Source organism: Octopus sinensis, linkage group LG12 (genome assembly GCF_006345805.1).
Source record: "Octopus sinensis linkage group LG12, ASM634580v1, whole genome shotgun sequence".
Classification (NCBI taxonomy): Eukaryota; Metazoa; Mollusca; class Cephalopoda; order Octopoda; family Octopodidae; genus Octopus; species Octopus sinensis.
In genome coordinates, this window is record NC_043008.1 from 33355905 (window position 1) to 33380880 (window position 24976).

The 24976-nt window shown below is 34.3% G+C and overlaps 1 protein-coding gene across 9 annotated transcripts in view; it reads right to left on the reverse strand.

Annotated features, from left to right (window-relative positions):
- Positions 1-24976, reverse strand: part of LOC115218054 — a 147745-nt gene that overhangs the window by 13412 nt on the left and 109357 nt on the right. For 5 of the 9 annotated variants that reach the window (XM_029787817.2, XM_029787816.2, XM_029787818.2 and 2 more), the window contains 3 exons: positions 15205-15311; positions 11519-11820; positions 5599-5625 (listed from right to left, as the gene is read on the reverse strand). In XM_029787817.2, coding sequence (XP_029643677.1) covers positions 5599-5625; positions 11519-11807 — 316 coding nt within the window. In that variant the 5' untranslated portion in view covers positions 11808-11820; positions 15205-15311. Of the gene's footprint in view, positions 1-5598; positions 5626-11518; positions 11821-13429; positions 13553-15204; positions 15312-22375; positions 22497-24976 lie in introns of those variants that run through there. The other 4 variants (XM_029787819.2, XM_036507843.1, XM_036507844.1 and 1 more) reach the window with 3 other exon arrangements.

Below are 24976 nucleotides of genomic sequence, written 5' to 3' on the forward strand. Positions count from 1 at the left end.
TTTGTACTACAGAGCCAGAGCTGGTTTCAGCCGGGTTGGTAACGAAAGGGTTAAGAGTGTTATGAAATTCTTTAGCAGTGAGTATTCTTTGTCACTGGATTTCATGAAGTATTGAAAAGAAATAAATTATAGACTGTTTATCATTTAGAAGCTGTGATAAAGTACTTTTGAAGAAGTATCTTTGAGGACCACTACTATTTTTGTAGTAGTTATTAAACTTTAGCTTAAGGTCAGCCCAGATCCAGTAGACATAAATAAAAGTATTTCAGCTGTGATCACCAGTCTAATTAAGAACATTATATGAGAAGCAACTCTACAGAATCTGTTAGTATCTATTTCCTCAGTTTGAAGAGCCATTCCTAGATATGAACAAGTGTTTGCAGTGTTGCAATAGCCATTTCTTATAAAACAGGGTGATTTTTTGTTCTTGTTTAGTCCCAGATGAGCTCTGAATTAACAAATACATAATCAAAGGTATTCCAGTCACAACAACTCATTTTGTATTTCAGGAAATGTATTTCAAACTATGAGTGGGACCTTAGAATCATAGGAAGTAAAATAAAAGCTATTTTTGATGACTTAAAAGTTGATAAAAATACCAAAAAAATGAAAAAAAACTGATAATAACTCTGTTACTCAATATTTTTGTTCATTAATATTTGTTAGTTTGAAATATGAAGGCATGATTTTAAAAAAAAGCGTAGGTTTATTGAACTACAATAATGTATGGAAATATTCAATAATGAAAGCATTAACAAATGGAAGTATTCCACTGAAGAAACTTTCACTTTCTATTAATCAATTATTGAAGTCCATTTCAACTGTCATTCAGTGGGTCCATTTCATTTTAAAGATGATTTGAGGGAGTTTGAGCTGCTGTTTCTAGCAAGATGAATGATCATGTGGTGGCTCATTGGCTTGGGCTGTTTCTATATAAATCAATGGTGTTACCCAATACTAGTTACCATACATGACATTGAATAATGGGTTTCATTGTCATGATATCAGGAGAATCAGCGCAGATTTATTAGTAGATAATTTTCAACAGATTACTCTGTCACAACTATTTACATACTCTACAAGTACATATTCAGTGAGTCATTAATTCCTTTAACAGAAGAATGTGATTAAATAAGTCAGAGCATGTAAGTTATGTGAACATTGATTCCACAGATTTGTAGAGAATCAGCGAGTAGGAACAGTAATGTTTTATACTAACGGGATATTGGAAAGCAGACATCAGAAGTGGTGAGGTGCTGGACAAAATGTCTTCAGTATTGAATTATATTCCTTAATGTTTTGAGTTTAAATCCCATCAAATCAACTTTGCCTTTAATCCTTCTGGAGCTGATAAAATGAATACTTGTTGAGTGGGAAAAAAATGGAGCGGTGGCAAGTGAACACAAAATAATCCAAATCAGTTATTTGGAGTTACTGCTCTTCTAGATGAGTTTGTTGGAAGACATCATGTTCATATGTTCCATTTTGGCATGATTTCCATGGTAGGTTACCCTTATTAATGCCAGCCACTTTACAGAGTGTACTCAGGGCATTTTATCATGGCACTAGTATTAGAGAGGTTGTATTGGCCATGCAAGACTAAAGTGTCTTCTCCATTCTACATTGTCACCTTTTGTTCTCTACTCATTCAAAACAAACAACTGTTTGGTTTGAGTATGCATGTGAATATATATATATATAGGAGATAAATTGTCCCACTAATTGTTATCAGGCTCCTTTTTGGGTGTGGTATGATATTCAAGATGTGATGTTGATTGGGAAGCAAAGTATCCAGTTGTCTATGTCTGTTGTATTGTCTGAATGTCCTTTCAGAAATTAGCTCTTTGCTATAATACTATTTTGTAGCTATAAATTATTATTTGTTTACTCTTATGTTGTTACTTGTAGTAAAAGGTTATTGGATACTTGGGGAGCATTTATAATTTTAATGCTGTGGACACTGCTGGATTGAATGATACTGCCAATGTGTTGAAACCATAGTGATATCCATTTGGGAAGCTGATGAGGGGAATGCACATACATTGTGCTCAATTGTGAATTTTATTATCTTATTCTAGGATTGTCCTTCATTCTTGCCAAGAGGAAAGCATTCGTGGATTCATAGTCTGTCGGGATCACTTACTTTGGTATTGATTGGTTTTCTTCATAGGTAACCTAATTAGTCTTAAACAACACTTGGATATTGGTGTCTAGTTTTGGGAGGTTCTGTGGCATATATATATATATATATAAAATTAAATAAGGGTAGAAATTGATATTAATCAATTAAAACCAGTGGCTTAGCATATTTTAAAAAATCCGAAGATTAAAAATTGTGTTACATATAAAATTTAGAGGACTGACCACTAAAAGTGGACAGCCTATATGCTAAACATAGACGTCAAATCGCCATTACCACGAAGAATCTGTTCTCAAGAAAAATCTCAGCAAATCTCTGAGAACAGATTCTTCGTGGTAATGGCGATTTGACGTCTATGTTTAGCATATAGGCTGTCCACTTTTAGTGGTCAGTCCTCTAAATTTTATATATATATATATATATATATATATATATATATATATATATGGCTCCTACTCATGCATGCATGGAAGATGGATGTTAAACGATGATGGTGATGAGATGATGATGATGTGTGTGTGTAGATAAACCACATGTAACAACAAAAGTAGAGCACAATATTACTGGAAATGTGGAAGTAAATTTATTAAATATACTAAACATGCATTAAACATGCCATAGCTGACAAACAGTGAATATTGAATAAATCACTGTCAAGGAACTGAAGAGTTCTGAATGTAAGTGTTCCATGCCCATGTCATTTAGTGTGTGTGTGTGCATGAAAGGTCTCTGTTAAGATTCTACACTGGGGTATTTTATTTACAATCAAGAAATTTGATAAGCAAGAACCAAGGACATCATCTAGATTAATAATGTCAACAATAAAATGAGCAATGAAGGCCATGGAAAATGCACTGTACAGCCTTGAAATAATCACCTTCATCAAATAAGTCAGAAAAACAACTGACACCAGCCAGCATGCAATGGATATATCATTCAGAGCTGATTTTTTGCTTACAAGCATTGTTCATTTTTATGTTAGTAGTCAGCCAAAGCAGATAAAGACAGTGATAAATTCATGCTGTAAAAGTCAGTTATTTTTTGGTGGATAACTAACATCATTATGGGAATGACTATGAAATTTAATTTTGCAGTGAAAGTGTTAAAGATTATAGTTTAGATATATAATAAAAATGATTCAAATAAAAAATTTCTCTTCTCTTGATAAATTTAGACGCAACTTTCTAACTTTCTGGCAAGAAAGTTAGGACTATTTATGTTTTAAAATGAGTGAATATTGTTTGTAGACAGGGAATAATTTAAGCAACTAGAATTTGTTTAATTGAAATTGTCATGAAACACAATTCAGTTCAGTAGGGCAAATCTGATATCTTAATCTAAATAATAATCTCTAATTATTATCAATTAATTAAGATAATTATCTTTGTTTTTTGGTTTTCACAGCCTTGTATTTGTGTCAAAGTCTGCATTGTTAATATAAATGTGAACTTGTGTAGCAAAATATAAGAGCATTTCTCTTGACAGACATGAGATCATATTTTGCTAGTGTAACGAAGGACAGAATTTTGGATTGTGCACTCAACCTTTACTTTTATTCTTTTTATTATTTATCTCCCTCTCCCTTCTTTAATTTTTATATTTCTAACATTTAAGAATCAGAATCTTTAAGAATTTTCTTCAAAATTTCTTCTTATATTTCATGGCTATTCTAAATAGCTACCTGACAAATGGAAATGTTGAACAATTTAACTCCTAGCAGTGTTGTACAATTTTTTTACAAGCAAATTGCATTATTGCTAATGACAAAGGTGTGTGTGTGTGTGTGTGCATGTGCACATGTTTGCATGCGTGTATGCACATACATGTATGGTCATTCTCAAAACATATTGTGGCTTAGTGTTTAAATGCAATAATTACATTGGTAGATATATATGTGTGTGTGAATATATATATATATCCCGAAACATAGGTACACGAATATCAGAGTAACATTATCTACAGAAGTATTTTTTGAATTCTTTAACTGTTTGCCCACTTATGTTTGTTTTCTGTCGTATTTCGCAGGGTTTTTTGCTGGTTTAGTTGGTGTTTTAACTCCTGTTTCTAACAGGTATACACACACACACACATACATATATATATATATATATATATATATATATATATAATATATATATATATATATATGTATGAATGTATGTGTGTGTGTGTGTGGTGTGTGTGTGTGTGTGTGTGTGTGTGTGTGTATGTATGCATGTATGTATGAATGCATGCATGTATGTATGTATATATGTATTTATTTTAAAAGGGTTGAATGTGAATTTGTCCTTTAATTGGAGTAGTTTCCAAGAGATTTCTAACGTTTCTTCACACCTTACTTTTAATTTCCTGGTGTAAATTAGCGTAGATATGAAATTTCATATAAGTATATTCAGTATATGAGTTAACTTACAAAACAAAGTTCAACAAATTCAATCATATTTTTCGTAATTGGAGAAGATTAGATGTTGATATGGATTGAAATTATTTTTATTTTTATTCATGTAACTATACGATCGTTTCATACAGAAGGACAATAAATTCATTTTAAGAATCTGGGTTGTCAAAAGGTATTTGTCAGTAGCAAAAATTAAAGAAAGGAAAAAAAGAAAAAAGAAAACAAAGCTAAAAAGACGTTGGAATTACATAGCTATTACTATGTAATTCTAACATCTTTTTAGCTTTTTTTCCTTTCTTTAATTTTTGCTACTGACGAATACTTTTTGACAACCCAGATTCTTAAAATGAATTTATTGTCTTTCTGTAAGAAATGATCGTATAGCTACATGAATAAAAATAATTTCAATCCATATCAACATCTAATCTTCTCCAATTACGAAAAATATGATTGAATTTGTTGATCTTTGTTTTATAAGTTAAACCATATACTGAATATACTTATATACATACATACATATATATATATATATATATATATATAATCACAGATTTCAATATGTTAAACCTTCATCAGCAGAGACTACATTGTCCAGTGTATACTGCATTTTCTTCAGGTGGTAGAGTGAGTTGTGTGAAGTGCACATGAACTTTAACAGAGTCAGTAGCTGACCAGAGATGAAATACAATTGATTCTAAGGATGAAACATAGCCTTTGGAATAAGGCATTAGGTATTTACAATACTAATACTAAAAATCTGAAAGAAATTCATATGACCATGATGCTAGTCTACTGACAGAGCACAGAAATAGAGACATCTGCTGAGTAGCAGCATGGCAAGTTTTAATCTTAAACTTTCTCTCTCTCTCTTTCTTTCTCTTTCTGTGTAATCAATTAATCAATGAAAATCTGTAAAATACTAATAGCAGGATATTGGAGGGAAAGAAATCCTGGATTATGTGAAACATGCCACGAGTTAGTTGAAGTAGGATAAAGAAGATGAAGAAGAATGCTTTGAAGTAGGATAAAGAAGAAGAGTGCTTTGAAGTTAGTGGCTTACCTTTATATCGGTCTCTTTGCAAATAACCTGAAAATTACAAAAGAAAATGAAAAACAGTTTGATACAACAATTCAGAGAAAATATTCTAACAAGATTTTCTAAGTGCTCAACAATTGTTGCCAATGATATGACCAGTCAGTGCCTGTGGTCAATTTCTCAATTGGAAGAAGTTTTGGCGGTTGCTCGATCTACAAGAAATAGCAGCTAAATTACTCTCAAATCTCACCTTATCATCTTGAGAAAAGAAAGAGTATATTAAATAATGTAATCTTAGATAATCCTTTTGATACCAATCTGCTCAAGACTGAAGAGTATATTAAAAAATGTAATCTTAGATAATCCTTTTGATACCAATCTGCTCAAGACTGCCCCTGTTTCTACGATACAAACTTTCTATATAAGTCATCTAAATTAAAATTCCTTATTAATTTATATTCCAATTACCAGCTTAGATATTTTACCAAATTCTTTATTATTTTCAAAATTAATTGAAACAAAAGCAATGTAGTTTTTTTTAATTTTTAAATATCTACACATAAGATAGTGAGCTGGAAGAATTGTTAGCATATTGGGCAAAATGCTTAGCAGTATTTCATCCATCCTAACATTCTGAATGCAAATTCCACCAAGGTTGACTTTGCCTTTCAGGGTGAATAAAATAAGTACTAATAGAGTACTGGGGTTGATGTAATTGAATTACCCCAACCCCTTTCAGACTGCTGGTTCTCTGCCAAAATTTGAAACCAATATTTATATAAACACAACATTTCTATTGTGATATGGATATGTATATAGAACCAGACTAGATTTTCTACAGTAAGAGTAGTAATGCTTTTGTCTACAAAGCCTCAAATTCTATCTAACATTCAGCTACATTTTGTTCATCCAAAGCTGAACACATTCTCTGCATCTTCAATTCACATTACATGGTCAGCAGAATAACAAGTTTCTTGCATTAGAATACATCTCGACAGATGTTCTATAGCTTGGGGCTCTGTGTCACAGAGATACATAGTGTTGTTAGAGGAGCTATATCCTCAGTGAGTGTTACTCTGGCACTATCAACACCGGCTTTCACTTAAGCCATTTCCACTTTGCCCAGCTTATATTCATCCACCAAAAAGCTGTTCACTTACAAATTCAGGTCACTAACAAATCTACATTGATATCAGCTGGTTGTTTGGGAATTTATTCTTTTTGTTTGTTCCCAAACAACCAGCTGACCAACTCTGGTTACAATAACTTTTGAATAGCAATCATCTTGATATTTATTGTTGTATTCTGACTTTTACTCTGCTTTCTCTTAAATTCTCACAACTCAGATGTACCTCAGTTCTGATTGACCTAGTATTAATGACCTGGTACTAAGCACCACTACACTGGTGTTTATAATACAGACCTATACTTCCTTATGTTTCCCAGTCTAGGATTCAATATGCAGTCTCAACCCAACATATATACCCTTTGTTTGTTTGTTTGTTTGTTTGTTTGTATGTGTGTGTGTGTGTGTGTGTGTGTGTGTGTATGTATGTAGGTAGGTACATACGTACGTACCTACCTATGTATGTATGTGTATTTATTATTCTCATATAAGAATATTGTTGACAGTAACTTTGAAGTTTTGGCCAGCTAAGCCACTGTCAGACTGCAGTCAATGGTTTAGCTAGCTGAAATTTTGAAGTTGCTGTGAAGAGCATTCTTGTTTAAGAATACTAAATTTGCACTCTACAAAAGTAACTCATCAGATTAATGTAAAATTGCTTTTATTATAATGGAACATATTGGGTTGGATGGATCTGCTACACCACAGCACCCTAGCACTCGCTGTGGTCCCCTTGTCATCTTTGTGAGACTTTATCCTGAGATCAAACTTCACCACTTCTTCCATTGCCTTCCTCTTGAAGTGCTTAACACTTCTTAATCCAACTGTCTTTCGTTATACATGTCACGTGTTCATACCAGCACAAAATTCCCTCTTGCACATCATTACAGATTTCAAACGCACACACAAAAACACACAATAGGAAGTCTAGAACAGATTCAAACTCCAAACTCATGATTCATTAACCAAAAATCTTGGCCCTTTTGCCAATTAGAATTTTCTTTAGCATGGCAACATGAAAAATTTTTTTGGTATCTTTTGACCAATTAGAAATGTCAGCTTGACCATTTTTTAAATCTTATTACTTTGACTCAAACTTCTGTCCTTGTCATTGTTGTTGTAATGCCTACTTTGCCATGCTTTGCATGTGTTGGACAAAGTATATTGGGGCGGATTTTCTACAGCTGGATGCTCTTCTTGTTGCCAACCTGTATCTCTTTCTGAACAAGGTGATATTTTCCCATGGCCAGTCATGCTTTTTTTTACAGGATATTAGAAATGAATGACATTCGTTTACAAGAGCCAAGAGATGTCAGTACGAGGAAACACCCCACCACAGACACATGTAAATATGTGCTTGAGAAGATACATCATGATAAGTGAAATCGTGGTTGTGACCAGTGCTGGCAACACACAGAAAGGCACCCAGGCCAATGACAAAGAAAAGACACTTTTGTAGAGTGTTCTGTAAAGTGGTTGGCATTAGGAAGGACATCCTGCCATAGAAACCAAGTCAAAACAGACAACTGGAGCCTGACGCAGCTCTCTGGCTTACCAGTCCCAGTTAAACTATCTAACCAAAGCCAGCATAGAAAAACAGACATTAAATGATGATACATACATACATTAAATTGTGAATGAAGCTGTTCCATGAACTGAAAATACCATAGAAATCTTTGATTTTTATTGATAGCAATGCCTAAGATTGCGTGTTTTCATTCATTAAAGCCCATATGAATCTTGCTGGACAGTTAATTATCAAATCAAACGTTTGGAAGGCTTGCCAAATGTTCTAGGAAAGAGTGGCCATACTGTGGAGCTGAGGGAAATCCCTGACTGGAATGCAGTACAAGTTTGTGTAAATGGAGAGTCTGTCTTCAAATGAGGTAATGGACGGTTATTAGATTCCCTTTGTTCTGAAGCTGAAGATAAAGTCACTAAAGCTTTTTGATATTGAAAATAGGACAATGGCTTCAGACAGATGAATTGTTAACCTGCCTGAAACGTGAACTCAATGCTTTATATATATATATATACAGACACATACACACACACACACATACATAATGGGCTTCTTTCAGTTTCCATCTAAATCCACTCACAAGGCTTTCATCAGCCTAAGGCTATAGGAGAAGACACTTGCCCTAGTTGCCACAATGTGGGACTGAACCTGGAACCATGTGGGTGGAAAGCAAACTTCTTAACCACACAATGAAGGGGTCATTCAACAGTTGCTACCGAGCATTCAAGGGAAACATATCAGATGATACTACATTTTGTCCTCCCCACTCCCAACCCATCACAGCACATCGGCTGCTGATGGTGATGTATGTCTAGCACTGCCATCACTGGCATAACCAGTCAACAAACATCAAATACCATCATCATCACGATCAACAGCAACCAGCTAAGCCATGATGTTCACACACACGCAATCTTAACTCCTTGTCAAAAAACTTCTATCATCAAGTCACCTAAAGCTAACATCTGCCAAACATGTACATGTGTGTGTGTGTGTGTGCGCGTATGTGTGTGCATGCACATTTGTGTATACAAGTATGTATGCATATTTATATATTCTTTTACTTTTTTCAGTCATTTGACTGCAGCCATGCTGGAGCACCACCTTTAGTTGAACAAATTGACCCCAGGACTTATTCTTTGTAAGCCTAGTACTTATTCTATTGGTCTCTTTTGCCGAACCTCTAGGTTATGAGGACGTAAACACACCAACATCAGTTGTCAAGTGATGGTAGTAAAACACAGACACACAAACATATATATATATATACGACAGGCTTCTTTCAGTTTCCATCTACCAAATCTATTCACAAGACTTTGGTCAGCCTGAGGCTATAATAGAAGATACATGTATATATATATATATATATATATATATATGGGTTTCTCTGTTTTTCCATGTGTATAGTTACGATTATACCTCTTATACTATTTATTTATTTATTTATGATTTGGCTGTGTATGTGGCTATGTATGTGTATGGGTGTATGTGTGTGTGTATACATATAATTATGTATGTATGTGCGCTGGATCTGTGGATGTGCGTGTGCGTATGTGCATTTCTTGACTAACTAACCGTAAAATTTCCATTGTGATTCAAATTTAAAACTATAAGCCAATCGAATCTATCTAGGAAAATCAATATCAAGCGGACAGATGAATTAGACTTATTGATATGTAGATGTCCGCTTGCTTTACATGGTACAATCATGGTTGTTATTATTATTATTATTATTATTATTAATATTAATATTAATTTTATTGACTTTTTGTATGGTTATACATTTTAATGAACTGGACTGTTTTATATATATATGTCTGCTTTAAATTTAAATGTGAGTGTACATGTATTTCCTTGATGTTGGTTATGGAACTATGAGTCCAATATGGAAAATAACTGTGTTTGTTAATGTATACTGATATATATTTTGTTTATATTGTATTAATGTGTATATATATATGTGTAGAATTATGAGTGTCTATGCACACATTTTTATATTCTATATTTTTATATTTATATGTAAATTTTTTTCACACTTATATTAAATTCTCTGAAGAGGCCGTGAGACATCCTTGTTAATGTCTCATTTATACCTGCTTTATATGGCTAATAGGTTAAATGAGACATACTTGTCTTCATGGCCGAAACAGCTGTCAGATATGATGTAATTGTATTTTATATTTCTATTTCCATGTCTAGTTATATTTGCAATATATTATGTATAATGTCATTGCTGTTATGTAATGGTGTAATAAAGTACTGATTGGGTATTATCTGATGGTTGATGATTGATTTAAGTATGTTTCCCCATTTTCTCATTTTGTATATATATATATACACGCTCACACACATGTATGCATATATATATATGTATATATTATTTTATTTTATTTTATCTAGTTTCAGCTCACAAGCTGTGGCCATGCTGGGGCACATATATATGAATGCATTTATATATGTATGTATGTTTATGACATACTAATGATGCACTGCGATCAGACTGAAATTATACAATGTATAAAAATAGTTCATATGCATATATCGATACCCGAGCAATAGGTTGAGCTCTCACTCTCTCACACACACAACAACTACCAGATGCCACAGGTCTTATAATATCTAATATTAATAAATTCAATATCTGTAACATAATGTCAGGGAATTTGACAAGACACATCATGATATTCCAAGCAAACCAAATAATGTCTGGCATTAGTTTTTCCATTTTTGATACAATTTGTTGATTGCATTCCTGACAGAAGTATTCATCATCATCATCATCATTTTAAAGTCTACTTTTTCATGCCTGCATGGATTGGACTGAATCTATTTTGCCAGATTTTCTATGGTCTGGATACCCTTCTTGCTGCCAACCCTTACCTGTTTCCAAAAGCATGGTAATATTTCCCCATGAACAAACTGGTTTCCACAGATTAGAGATGAAGGACACTGCTTGCATAACAGTGATGCTCATTTACAACAATCAAGGAATGTGAAAGCAAGGAGACAGCACACACACACACACACACACACACACACACACACACACACACACACACACACACACACACACACACACACACACACAATATGTGGTTTCTTTCAGTTTCTATCTACTGAATCCACTCATAACATTTTGGTCAGTCTGGTACTATAGTAGAAGACACTTGCTCAAAGTGCTACACGTTGGGACTGAACCAGGAACCATGTAGTTAGGAATGGAAGATCTTGCCACATATATATTTATATAGATATTCATAGAAAAATATATAAATGTAAAAAAGTATTCGCTTTACCTGTACCATGGACGGGTTTAATTCTTTTGGTGTAGTCAAGAGAGCTTGCTAAGTCAAGCTGCCCCGATTGTCGTAGAGCATTAATAAAGAGGGCCATCGCATTGCTACTGTGAAGACCCTCCAAGTGCTGCAGCAGAGCTTGGTTCCGCAGAGGCATATCTTCTTCTTCGTTAATATCATTGTAGCTTTCTTTACTGATGACACCATGCTGGAGCAGGTAATCAAACACTGGTTCAGAGTCAAGGTTTTCAATAAGATCTTCACGATTACTGAGCTTTTCAGCCACCATAGCCTTTCATCACCTACATTTTAGAAAGAAGAAAAGAAAAAAAACAACAAAAACAAAAAGCAAAGAAAAAGAAAACATGCAAATAAGATTACTGAATTGTCTGGCATACAAATCAACATAGTATGTCATATAAATATTCAAATGTCATCATTATTTTCCCAAATCCTGTTGCCTTTGTCATGGAATTTTTGGTCCCCCACAGTCATCTTATTTCTTTACTACCCACAAAGGGTTAAACACAGAGAGGACAAACAAGGACAGACAAAGGAATTAAGTCGATTATATCGACCCCAGTGTGTAACTGGTACTTAATTTATCGACCCCGAAAGGATGAAAGGCAAAGTTGACCTTGGCAGAATTTGAACTCAGAACGTAAAGACAGACGAAATACTGCTAAGCATTTCGCCCAGCGTGCTAACGTTTCTGCCAGCTTGCCTCCACAGTCATCTTGGTGTATAAGTTGACCTACCATTTTTCGCTGTAAAGTTTGGTTTGAATAACTTGACTTGTATATCAGAAGAACTAATAGAATTCTTCTGACTATTAATCTCATCTTCAGAAATGGAAAAATGTTCAATACATACATTAACACTAAATTTTTTCTATTGTAAATCTATTAACACTTAGGTGTCATATAGGAATATAAATCAAGATAATACTTTACTGGTAATTTATTTTGTGAAGCTCAGAATGATGATTGAGAAAGTTGACTTCAGCAGAGTTTGAACTCAGAATGTAACGTGCCATAACTAAATACTCTTAGGCAATGCTCTAATGATTTGCCCAATGTTCTAATGATTCTGCTAATCAACTGGCAGAATTGGTAGAAGACCTAACAAAATATATTATGGTATTTGGTTACTTATCTTTATATTCTGAGTTTAAATCTCATCCATGTCCCTTCACCTTTCATTATTTCAAGGTTGATAGGTACCAGGTTCGAAGTAATCAGCTGCAACTATTGCAGTAGTAACCCAGCATGACCACAGTCTAATGACTAAAACCAGTAATAGAGAATATGATAGAACCTGACTGGACTCAAGCTACAATTCTGTATTACCAAATTAGTTTCAAAATATTTAGTAATTAGTTTAGAAATAAAGATTCCTAGTCTACATCTAGAATGGTACTAGATACATATGCAAGAATAAGACATCTGAAGACAATCAGACATTAAAGAAACAGACCAAAACATAAAATAGATGTAAATATTGAAAAATATCTAATCTCTGAAGAAGAGGTTAACTGCCCCAAACATCATAATCTTATTAACTACTAATCAGTGACATATTCTTGAAAGCTTTTGTAAAAGGGTTTTTAATCCAAAATATCAGGACTAATTAAATATTTCTAAATTAACATTTCAGTATCTTTGTCATTGTGATTTTCGATATTTAATGTTCTATTTGTATTGCTTTCTTTGATAACACACTTTCTACATATTCCAATGTTTCAATCAAACTGCAATACTCTTCAATTTACAACATGTAATATTTTAAAAGAATTTTTAAAATGATGGATATTTTTATATTATAAAATGTTTGATCTTTAACTCTTTAGTATTCAGATTACTCTGTCAAATGTAATGCTTATTTACTCACATTATTTTGATTTTATCATACCTGTCTTTGTAGCCTTGAGGTTTTGATGATGAGACTGTATTTTTAGGGTTGGCATGAGAGGCCAGTTCAGGCCAGTTTGAACTTAAAACAGAATATCTGGGCTGGATATGGCCAGTTTAAATGCTGAAGAGTTAGGAAAACATTTCTTTAGATCATGCCTTACATATTGGAAAATATGTTAGATCATTAATTCATCAGAGTTACAAGAAATGAGACACTCATTACTGAATTTCTTCACTCAATATGTATCAAGTCTCACATAAATATAGATTGGAGAATCTCTTCATGAATATTGAGATTTTCTATAGCATTCACCCAGTTCACATAACATACATTTCACTCTGGTTTTTCTTCACAATCATTCAGCACTTACTTCACCTGTTTCACTCTCATTTTTCTAGCAATCAAATAGGTTTAAATATCTGCTTCAATCTAGGTTCTGTAGTATTAATTCAGGCTTTAACTCGCCTGCTTCATTGTATTTAATACTGTAATAAACAGATGAGAAAAAAATTACTGCTAAGATATGAGACAAGTTTATTAAAGGTAGTTTTACATAATAAAAACCCAGGAATTAATATGAAAACTAAATAAATTGAGCCATAGCTACACATCTGCTAGAGGAATATAAAAACAGACAATAGTCTGCAGAGACAGATCAATAGATGTAAACTTCACAACTACAACCATGATCCTGACATAGAAATGCTGTAATCATTGAAGAGTGTGTTTATTGAACACGTTGGCATGAATCAGCCAACTAGATTGTAGCAAGGCTACAAAATGTGATAATAACGTAAAGCTTCCAAAGAAATGTATGGCTTAGTAAGCAGTGGAAGGGAAAATATCCATTAGCTAGAGGAGGACCTCTAAAATGGTAGGAGTTAGAAATAAATAAATAAAATAAAACAACTCATGATTCTTCTCAGAATGGAAATATGGTCCAAATGCTTGCAACAAAGTGGACTCTACTAAAGGCATCTAAAGGTCAGGGGTAGAGTTAATTACAGGAACAAGAACAAGCCAGCTGATAGGCTTTCACAGTTTCTTTCTACCTAATTGTACTCATGAAGTCTGTATCATGAAAAAACTAGCCCAAGGTGCAGCATAATGGGATTGAACTAGGAACCATAGGATTGTGAAGTGAATGTCTTAATCACATGACAATACCTGCAATACAAATGTTTCCTAACATGGATTAGTATTAAATGTCTAATGGCTTAGGTTGTTACCGTTATCAGAGCAGCCCTTATCAGTTCTGCTAAAGCAAACTTATGAGCCAGAAATAAATTGGTTAAATATTTGTGGCTAGTCCACAGTTCTTGCACCAATCTATTCTGGGCACATATTCTGTAGCGTTTAAAAAGTAGAAGTTACAGCAGACAAATATCCATAAATATGGAGTGAAAAAAACAATATGTTTAATAAGCATTTATTTAGCCTTCTGTTATGATATTAGGCTCTATGGTTAAACAAGAGGGTTTTTCATACAATCTGCTTTTATAAGATTGATGATTTTGATAGTAGCCCCAGGGAAATGGATAAGTGGAACTTAGTCCAGTGTGAGAGTCTCATAAGTTTCCTTGAGATTACCTGGAAACAATTGGAAGCTCTATATGGAGTTTGCAATCAATATTTTGCTATTACTTTGGTGGGTGGATATATGTTTTATTGTTAGTTGGATTGAATGGAGTGATAGTATTTAACAGATGACTGGTAATATACGAGTACATTTATTCACACAACAAAATTTCAAATATTATTTTTCAAATTACCTTGAAAGGAAATATCAGTGACCCCCAACAAAACCACGCTCAGTTTATTCACTGTTGATTGTGGAATTTTGTTGATTCTGTCTTTTCAAAGAACATTGGTGCAGAACCTGCAATAAAAGAAATTTGACACAAATATAACCATTGCTTATAGAAATAAAAACACTTCACTGAAGTAATTCAGAAATATTGTTTCTAAACAATTGGTCAAGTCATTAGTTTTGTTTTGTGTGTGTGTGTGTGTTTTTTTTATCACCTCTATTTGTAATTCACACGCTCTCTAAGAAAGTAGGCCATTATACTAAAGATTAGTTTAAACTGAGACATGATCAGAAGTCAACAAGAGGATGACCAAATGTTGGAAAGGGTCATTAAGTTTGTTAAAATAACACCTACTTTAATTCACTGATGCTACGTGGTTGAACAGACTTCCTGTAACATCATCTTTATTTTTATCATTATTAAAAATTAACTCATGGTTCTTGTTCACTGACTCACATGTCATATTAATCACTCTACTCTTGTTCTTGTTCAGTCCCAGGTCAGCCCTGATTAAGTAGGGCCCATGATTAAGACATTCCAGCCGTGACAGTATTCATGACTATACTATCCAATGTTCCCCTCCATTTTTAAGATGGTAGAGAAAAATCTGCTATTTTTAGCAAATTGAGTGACCACTTAAAGACTCCCTTAGTAGCTTGTGACAATATGTGTTCAAACAGTTCTATAGCAGAGACCCAGACAATGAATGTATAGAAGGATTTATATATGTCATTACTATTACCATAACCACTGCCATCATCTATATCACCATCATTATCAGCAGCATCATATTCATTCTTCCATGTTAGCATGGGTTGGATGAGACTGTAGCACAGCATATTCTCCATTTCTCTTAACATCTTAATATCTGACTTCACCACTTCTCTCACACTCTTTGAGTTTCCTTTTCCATGTGTTATTTCCACTCTCTGTTGTACCCAACAGGTTTCATCCATTCCCATCAGAGGTGCCCCTACAAGTGTAATCACTTCCCCTGCACTCAACAGTTGATGCCTTTAATAGCCCACTTCTATTAATTACATTGCATGAAGAAAAAAGTCAAGATCCAGGACTAAATGTCGTTCAGAACTTCTATGTACTTTTGTGGGAGCTTCATAGTGGAATCTGTTGAAAGCTGCAAAAAGCTCCAAACTTGGAAGAATGTTTCAGTGTCCAAAAGTTAGTACAGAGGATACAAAATCCTAGTAGCATTTAGCAGTTGGCTTTGTTTAATGTATACTGAAGGAGTAGATAGGAATTTCATACTGAGTACTTGGTGAAAACAATAGGTACACAAAATATATAGCAGGATTGCCAGAGAACCTGCAACAGATGTGCCAAAGTAGGATTCATAAAACAAAGTTTGTGAGCTACTCTGATGACTCACCAGGTATATTAGATGGTGTAATTAGTGTTGGAGGATTAAAATTATTGAAAGTGACTTTAATGGCTATGGTCATAAATATTGAAGTATGCTGGTACAAACCGTAGAGGTAATGTAAAGCTTTTGGAGCTCTCTAATGCTAAAAAACTTTAGTAGATGAAATAATTAGTATTGAAGTAATGAGCTGACAGAATTTAATGTAAAGGATGGTTGTGTAACAGTTATAAGCATCAAGTTTCACGGGTACTTTGACACATATTTCACTGTGGATAAATCAAAGCGAGCTTTACTTTTATTAGTCAGTGAAAGAAAGATGGGCATATATTCATATTATATGAGAATATGTGGTTATAAACACAGACCTATTTCAGAAAAGAGTTACAGGATCTAACAAAAAAGTCCCTGTCATTGCTTGACCTGATAGAAATATCTCCCTCAGATTACACCACACTCTTAAATAAAGAAAAGACACATACTCTTAAAAAGATGGGATGGTTATGACTAAAGACCTTTGATCAAAGGCCTGCAATAAGGGATGACCAATAGCTAAATAACAGCAACCAACTTTGAGTAACAGAGGGATTTCATTGCAGTAGAATGCAGTGTACTTAAATAAGGACCTAAAGGAATAAACCTTTCTATATTGGCCATATAGACCCATACATGCAAACACAAAACCTGTCATACAAAAGCTTTACAAAACATGTAGAGTGTACACACATGCACATAAGGGTGATGATGAAGATCATTATCATTGTTGTTTTAATGTCCACTTTTCCATGCTTGCATGGGTCAGGCAAATTTGTTGAAGCAAATTTTCTATGGCTAGATGCCCTTCCTATCATCAGCCCTCATATAACGTAATATTTCTCCATGACCAGATGTTTTCATGGAAGATTGGAAATGAATGACAGTGCTTATATGATGGTGACACTTGATCACAACTAACATGCAATGGTAAGGCAAGGATACGGTAACACACACACACAATGGGCTTCTTTCAGTTTCTGTAAATCAAATCCAAATACAAGACTTTGGCTGGCCTATGACTATAGTAGAAGACACTTGACCAAGGTACAATGCAGTGGGATTGAACCCAAATCCATATGGTTGGGATGCAAACTTCTTAATTAACTGCACACTCGTGCTTGCACCTACAAGAATGGAATACAAAAATGTGTGTGTGTGTGTGTGTGTTTGTACGTGTGCACGCATGTGCATGTTGTGGGAGAAGCAGATCTGAGACTGGAGAAGTCATGATTGCAACACAATTAAACACATCCCAGCAGGAACAACAAAAGCATTGTAAAGAAGCAGAATAGATTAAGTTATTGGTGAATAAGTGGAAACAGAGAAGAAACAATTAACCACTTTGTCATTGGCCACCCAGTCTCTACAGAAATGGTTGTTTTACACTCTGGAAATTATGTAAGCATTGTGAAATAGCAACAGAAAAGAGGAGATATAAATATACACCAGAAAAGGTTGGAGAATGACGAAGCAACCAGACTATGGAATTGGTTAATTCACAAATAACAGAGGATCAAGGATAATGGGCTGGATAATGAAGTATCTCATAATTGAAGTATTTGTCCCAACAAATGATAATGTATTTTTAATTGTACTGGAGAAGCTATCTAGATATAAAGATCTGGAAATAGAGATAACCAGAATATAGAGATTGAAAACAGAGACAATTCTTATAATAAAAGGTGTTTTAGGAATGACTAAAAATAAAGATGCACAACAAGTATATAAGCAAACCTGAAACTCACAAAATATATGTTAAATAAAGAAAGTAGTGTTACTAAGTACTACCCACATATTATGTATTATAATACACAATATTATAGTTTAAATACAAAGCAAAACAGTACACACAGCCAAGGTACACAGAACTGAAGTTGAACAATGGAAACACACAATAAAAATAAGACTACTGGGGAAAAGATAATGAAAAAATGAAAAAACTACTCCCAATAAAAAATGTTCACAAGATTAACTTCAGTAATTGTAACCAGATATAGAGTAAATGATATTTAATGTTTCCTTACAGATGACATCAACCTACAAAAGACGGAGATAAACATCAACCATACGAGTTTGGGATACTTACAAAGATTATGAGTAGTGACTCTCTTCGTGAAACCAAATATTAATTTCTAACATAGACATAAGCACTACACATTGTGGAAAAGGAATACAGATAATTACACTGACCCTCAATAAATGACTGGTACTTTATTTAGTCAACCCTGGAAGTTTGAAAAGTGAAATTGATTTCAACAGTAATTGCCCATAACTATACAATAGTAGTGGAGGCACATGGCCTAGTGGTTAGAGCAGCGGACTCGCGGTCTAGGAATCACAGGTTTGAATCTCAGACAGGGCGATGTGTGTGCTTATGAGTGAAACACCTAAGCTCCATGCAGCTCCAGCAGAAGGTAATGGCAAACTTCTGCTGACTCTTTCACCACAACTTTCTCTCACTCTTTCCTCTTGCAGCTCACCTCCGACGGACTGGCATCCCATCCAGGTAGGGAACCTATAAGCAAAGGAAACCAGGAAATCGGCCCTTATGAGCCAGTGAGTGGATTTAGTAGATGGAAGCTGAGAGAAGCCTGTTGTCCCTGTAACTTAGTGGGTCAGCAAAAGAGACTGATAAAATAAGTACTAGGCTTAGAAACAAAAAAGTATTGGAGTTGATTTGTTTGGCTAAACCTTCAAGGCAGTGCCCCAGCATGGCCACAGTCTAATGACTGAAATGAGTAAATGATACAAAACAATACCTAATGGATAAGATTACATGGTAAGCCTAATATGCTAACCTGATTAATGGAACAGCCTAGTCCTTTGGGTGCTTTGGTGGAGTTTATTCATAAGGCTACAACCATACTTGAATGGTTTAATCAACCAAATCAATGTAAGTGTATATTTTTTTAAATGTGGTACTTACTCTATTGGTTGTTGTTGCTAAATTGCTAAGTTATGGGAATGTAAACAAACCAACACCAATTGTCAAGTGGTGTGGCGCAACACACACACACACACACACGTATGTATGCACCCCACACACTGTAAATTGGTTGGCATCAGGAAGGGCTTCCAGCTGTAAAAACCATGCCAAATCAGACACAGGAGCTCAATGCAGTTCTTGGACCCATTGGATTCTGTCAAGCCATCCAACCCATGCAAGCATCAAATCTCTATATATATAAGTCTATTGCTCAACATGAAACTTTTGTATAATAGAGAGAGAGGGAAGAAGGGGAGAGAGAGAGAGAGAGAGAGAGAGAGAGAGAGAGAGAGAGAGAGAGAGTGTGTGTGAGTGTGTTTCTTGTTTTGGTCTGGCAGAATGGGCTGAGCTCATGGTTTTTTGTAGGCTCTTTGAAAATTGTTAATGTTTCTTTTGGATAGTGCAAGTTTATTACTTCAGTAAAACCACGGGCATGGAAGGAAAACCAGAATGTTGACATTCCAAGGATGAAGGACTATCATATCAATTAGGAAAGGATATAATATAGCTGATGAGAAGAGATGAGACAAAAGAGTTGGGAGTGTCAGAATAGAGGTGATATAAGACTTGTCAGCTCCAAGGAACAGGGGTCATTGTAGTTGCAGTAGACATGGCCAGGTGAGGAGACACAGGCTGTTTGTGGATCAGAAGTTGGAATGTGTCATAGAAAAGTAACTTCATACCAATCACTGGAGTGATGCGTTTTTTAATTATTTTTTTGTATGAGTATTTCTGTGTATGTAGTAGTAACAGCAGCATTCTAAGTATTTCAATGTGGGTCTGTGTCTCATTTGAACTTAGGAAGGGATTAGTAATTGCTGACGGTGCTGAAGTATTTTCTGGTCTTGAAGAAGAAGGTCATCCACTGAGTGTTTAATTTCATTGTTGAACTTTAAAAATTATCTACTTATTAGTATTGTTGTTTTGTCATTTGTGGAGGTGGTAGCTTCTCATACTTTTCACTTTGTTTTCTATCATTGTGGTAGCAACTGTTTGTAACTGCTTCTCAGTATGTGTGTAGTAGTAGTAGTAGTAGTATAGTAGTAGTAGTAGTAGTGACAGTAGTAGTAGGTGATCTACTACACACACTTTCTACTCACTATTTTTCTTTTCTTATATTGACATATACTTGTTTTTCATGTTTAAAGATATGTATAGCTTACATAAGATTATATATGCTACACTTGTGTCTAAATGTTAGCATACATGATGTATGTATAAGCATATATTTGAACTATCAGGAAAATTGTCTTCACAATACCACCTTAATATTAATGCATGCTGTTTCAACCTACTAGAAAAAGCTACCAAATTTCTTTCAAGCAATGTTATAAGAAAGATAAAATACATTAGATAATGTATGTCTAGATAATATGTCTGAACAGATGGAATGGGCACAGCCTACATACCTTTGATTATAACTGAATTGGAGCTAAATAAAAAGTCGTATTACTTTAGCATCATTTATGAAAAGATTGTGATCCCATTTTCAAATAGTTTGGCTTTGACTTGTGTCAGGAGTAGGACTGAACACTAGAAACAGTCTCTCTTATAACAACATACCTATGTCTCGTTCCCTGACTATTTCTTTATTCTTTATCTGATCTGATAAAATTTCTATTGAATTTCTTTAACAAGGCAGCAAGCTGGCAGAATTGTTAGCATGCTGGGCAAAATGCTAAGCATTTTGCCTGTCTTTACATAATGAATTCAAATTCTGCTGAGGTCGAATTTATCTTTCATCCTTTTGGGATGTCATCAAATTAACCAACTGGTTTTGTGCCAAAATTTGAAATCAATATATATTACATTTTATACGGTTGTAAACTTCTGTTTATTTATCTTTATTTATCTGTGTCATTTTATTTCAGATTGGTAGGACTAACATGAAGCTCAGGTTAACATCACTGTTTATTTCTTGGGTACTTTTAGCAGAGTCCCTTCTATTAGTAAAATCCAAACCAGACACCTTAAGCCATCCCTGGGCCCAACTTCCTACAGACATTGACAACTGACGTTCAAGATAGACTTTAATCAAAGAAGTGTGGCCTACAGATGTCACAATCACTACTCCTTCATACAACTTCTTAAAATGTTTGAAAAACCCATCTATCATTATTTGCCTTTTTCAGGTTTATCTCTCTCTCTCTCTAATCAACTGATCTATCTCATGCACACTTCTGCCCATAATCTGTATGTAGTGTCTTAATGTAACCACTTACCATTCATTTTTCTGTTACCAGATATTTTTCTAATAATCTCACTCTCATTGTGAGTGTGATCTAAAAAAACATTACTTCAGGTTACTTTACCCACTGATAAGCACCCACAATGGCTTCTGAGATGTAATGAAAACAACACACCTAGGAGGCTGGTCACTTCAAATAATCCCATTTGTTATATGAAGAAAAATTTCAAAAGCAAATTGCAATATTTCTGAGAAGGGGGCCAGTTGATTAGATTGACCCCAGTACGCAACTGGTACTTAATTTATCGACCCCCAAAAGGATGAAAGGCAAAGTTGACCTCAGCAGAATTTGAACTTGAAGACAAACAAAATACCTCTAAGCACTTCACCCAGCATGCTAACATTTCTGTCAGCTCGCCACCTTAGGTGTGAACAATATTGCTTACACTCTACTTACATTTCATTAGTGAACTAATAGGACACTAATTGTTTAGTAAATTAAAAAGAGCTCTCAGTGGAGGGAACATTAAATGTTTTGACTCACCTACATAAATTTTCAGCCTCTCACTCAGTTTTCGTAATGTCCTTGTACAGTACAATAACTCCATGTGTAAACACATTCAATCAAACACACCTCTGATATTCAAAACAGCAGCACAAGCAAATAATAAGAATAATGGTGATGATGATGATGATGATGATAATTTGAAAAGAAAACTTTCAGCAGTCTACGTGAGGTCTTATATTGAAAGTTATGTTATGTCATTATCAAGGAGTGTAACCAGTCCAACTATTTATTCATAACTGACCTATTTGTTATCACATAGAATTTCTCGAAAATACATGAGTGACCTGGTCAACAGAACAACAAAGAAAAAACAAGGCAATTATATAATCAATAATACAATTAAAAATATACATGAAAAAACTATGTTATATGAATAGTTCTGGTCTTGAATTACATACTACTTTGAAATAATTAACATATATTAGAGCCAATGAGGTGGGAACTCCCTACGTGGGTGCTCAATTTGCTAGAAATAGTAACCAAATTTCCTTCACATTTCACAATAACACCTTAAAGATGGAAAACACATTAAATAATATAGTCTGGGATACTTTAGAATACTTTAAACTTTAGAATAAATGATAACAACTGAAATGCTTTTGAATCTGAGGGCTACATGATTCAGACTGATAAGGGGCAAAGCAAATACCTTACAAAAATGCAGAGCTATATTTGATGTAGCCTTGAACTTATAAATATGGTCAATAAATATCTACAGTATAAATAATAAATGTCAAAAAGTAAATAAACTAAAAGTGGAATCAACACTCAAACCAACTTTTAGTATTTTATATGTGAACAAAAAGAAATTATTCTAACTGTAATGGTAATTAAAACAAATAAGCTTTCAGACATTATTATCAATGGAAAGAGCTTCTGGAAAATGACAAAGTCGTCCTTCAACTTATTTTTTTTCTGTATTCTACAAATAAGTGTTTTCATAAAATGTACTTCTACTCACTTTGTCAAGTCACTAGTGAATGCCATTGGTAAAATGTAATCCACTACAATGTCCTGAATAGTTGGGTCATATGAGACCAAACCAGAACTACCACCAGTCTAGTCTGGTGAGAAAGGTTCAACCAGAAAATTTGATAAACATGAAATGGACTACATAAGTATGCTGTCAGGACAAACCTTGATCTGAGAACTGCAGAAAACAACTAAAGAAGAACTTAGCTATCAAGAGACCATTATACTTTACATTCACTGATCTAAAGAAGAACTTTGATAAAGCCTTTTGCTGTGCAGTCAGGTGAGCATGGAGAAAAGTAGGTGTAGATGTAAAAAATTTAGTCTACAAGCAGGTGTTGACCATCATGTTATCCTCAGCCTTTTGCTATTTAGTTCTTGTTCTTGGGTCAGTAATACAAGAACTCAAGACTAAAAGTCTGTGGAGATTTTAGCCCTGAATTGCAGGAAATATTCATTTCAGACATGCAAGGATAATCAAAAGTTCAAAGGACTAAATGCCAACATAGCAAAACCAAAGTTTTAATTAGTAAAAAATTAATGCTCCATTAAATATGCAATATTAAAAGTAAATGAGATCTTATTCTTGACTTAATTCTGGGTTAAATTCATCATTTTAGTCACTGTCTCATTCCAGTATCTATTTTGGAGGTCTGAACTAAATCACACATTTAACCAGATATCTAGGCTATCAGTGCAATAGTAAATATCAGTGACTATTGATTTACAATTTAATGAGTGAGATCCCAACATGGTCAACCAATCTGCTAGAAACAATAACCAAATCTCTCTTAGATTACACTCTGTTTTAAAAAAAGAAGGGCACATTGGATTATGTGGTTTTGGCTGCCCTGTGCTGAGAAAGAGAATAGAGTACCACAACTGAAATGCTTTTGAACAACAATCTGCTTGATCATGCTTAACCTAGGGCTAGACAATAGCAATCAGTGATTTGCTCCTCTAATTCCAGAGTTGTAAGAGAGCTCACTGATTTGTCCTACTGAATCTTGGCTCCCATATTATCTGTTTGAACGTCTGTACATCTTTTTCATACACTCAATGTAAATGACCCAACAATGATGATATCATCTGTGTAAATGTACACCACTCTCCTTAGTTACAGCTTAACCATTTAGCATTCTGATTACTCAATGAAATGTAATGCTTATTTATTCATATTGTTTTGCATTAATCATGTATCATTTTGTAGCTTCGATGATGTGATTATTTTTAGAATGTGCAAGAAGCCAGATCTGGCCATTTTGAACATAAAACAGGTGGAATATTTGGTTCAAGACAGCTGGTTTAAATGCTAAAGGGTTAAATCAGATATTCATAGATGCAGTGATGAGAGCAGCATCCACATCCTCCTAAGGATGTTTCTGTTGAATGACACTAACATGTGACTCTTCGGTTCAATTACTAAGCAGATGTCTTGTACACTGTCGGTTACAACTATGAGGGTTCCAGTTGATCTGATCAACAGAACAGTCTGCTCATGAAATTAACATGCAAGTGGCTTAGCACTCCACAGACACGGGTGCTCTTAATGTAGTTCTTGGAGAGATTCAATGTGAGACAGAATGTGACAAGGCCGGCCCTTTG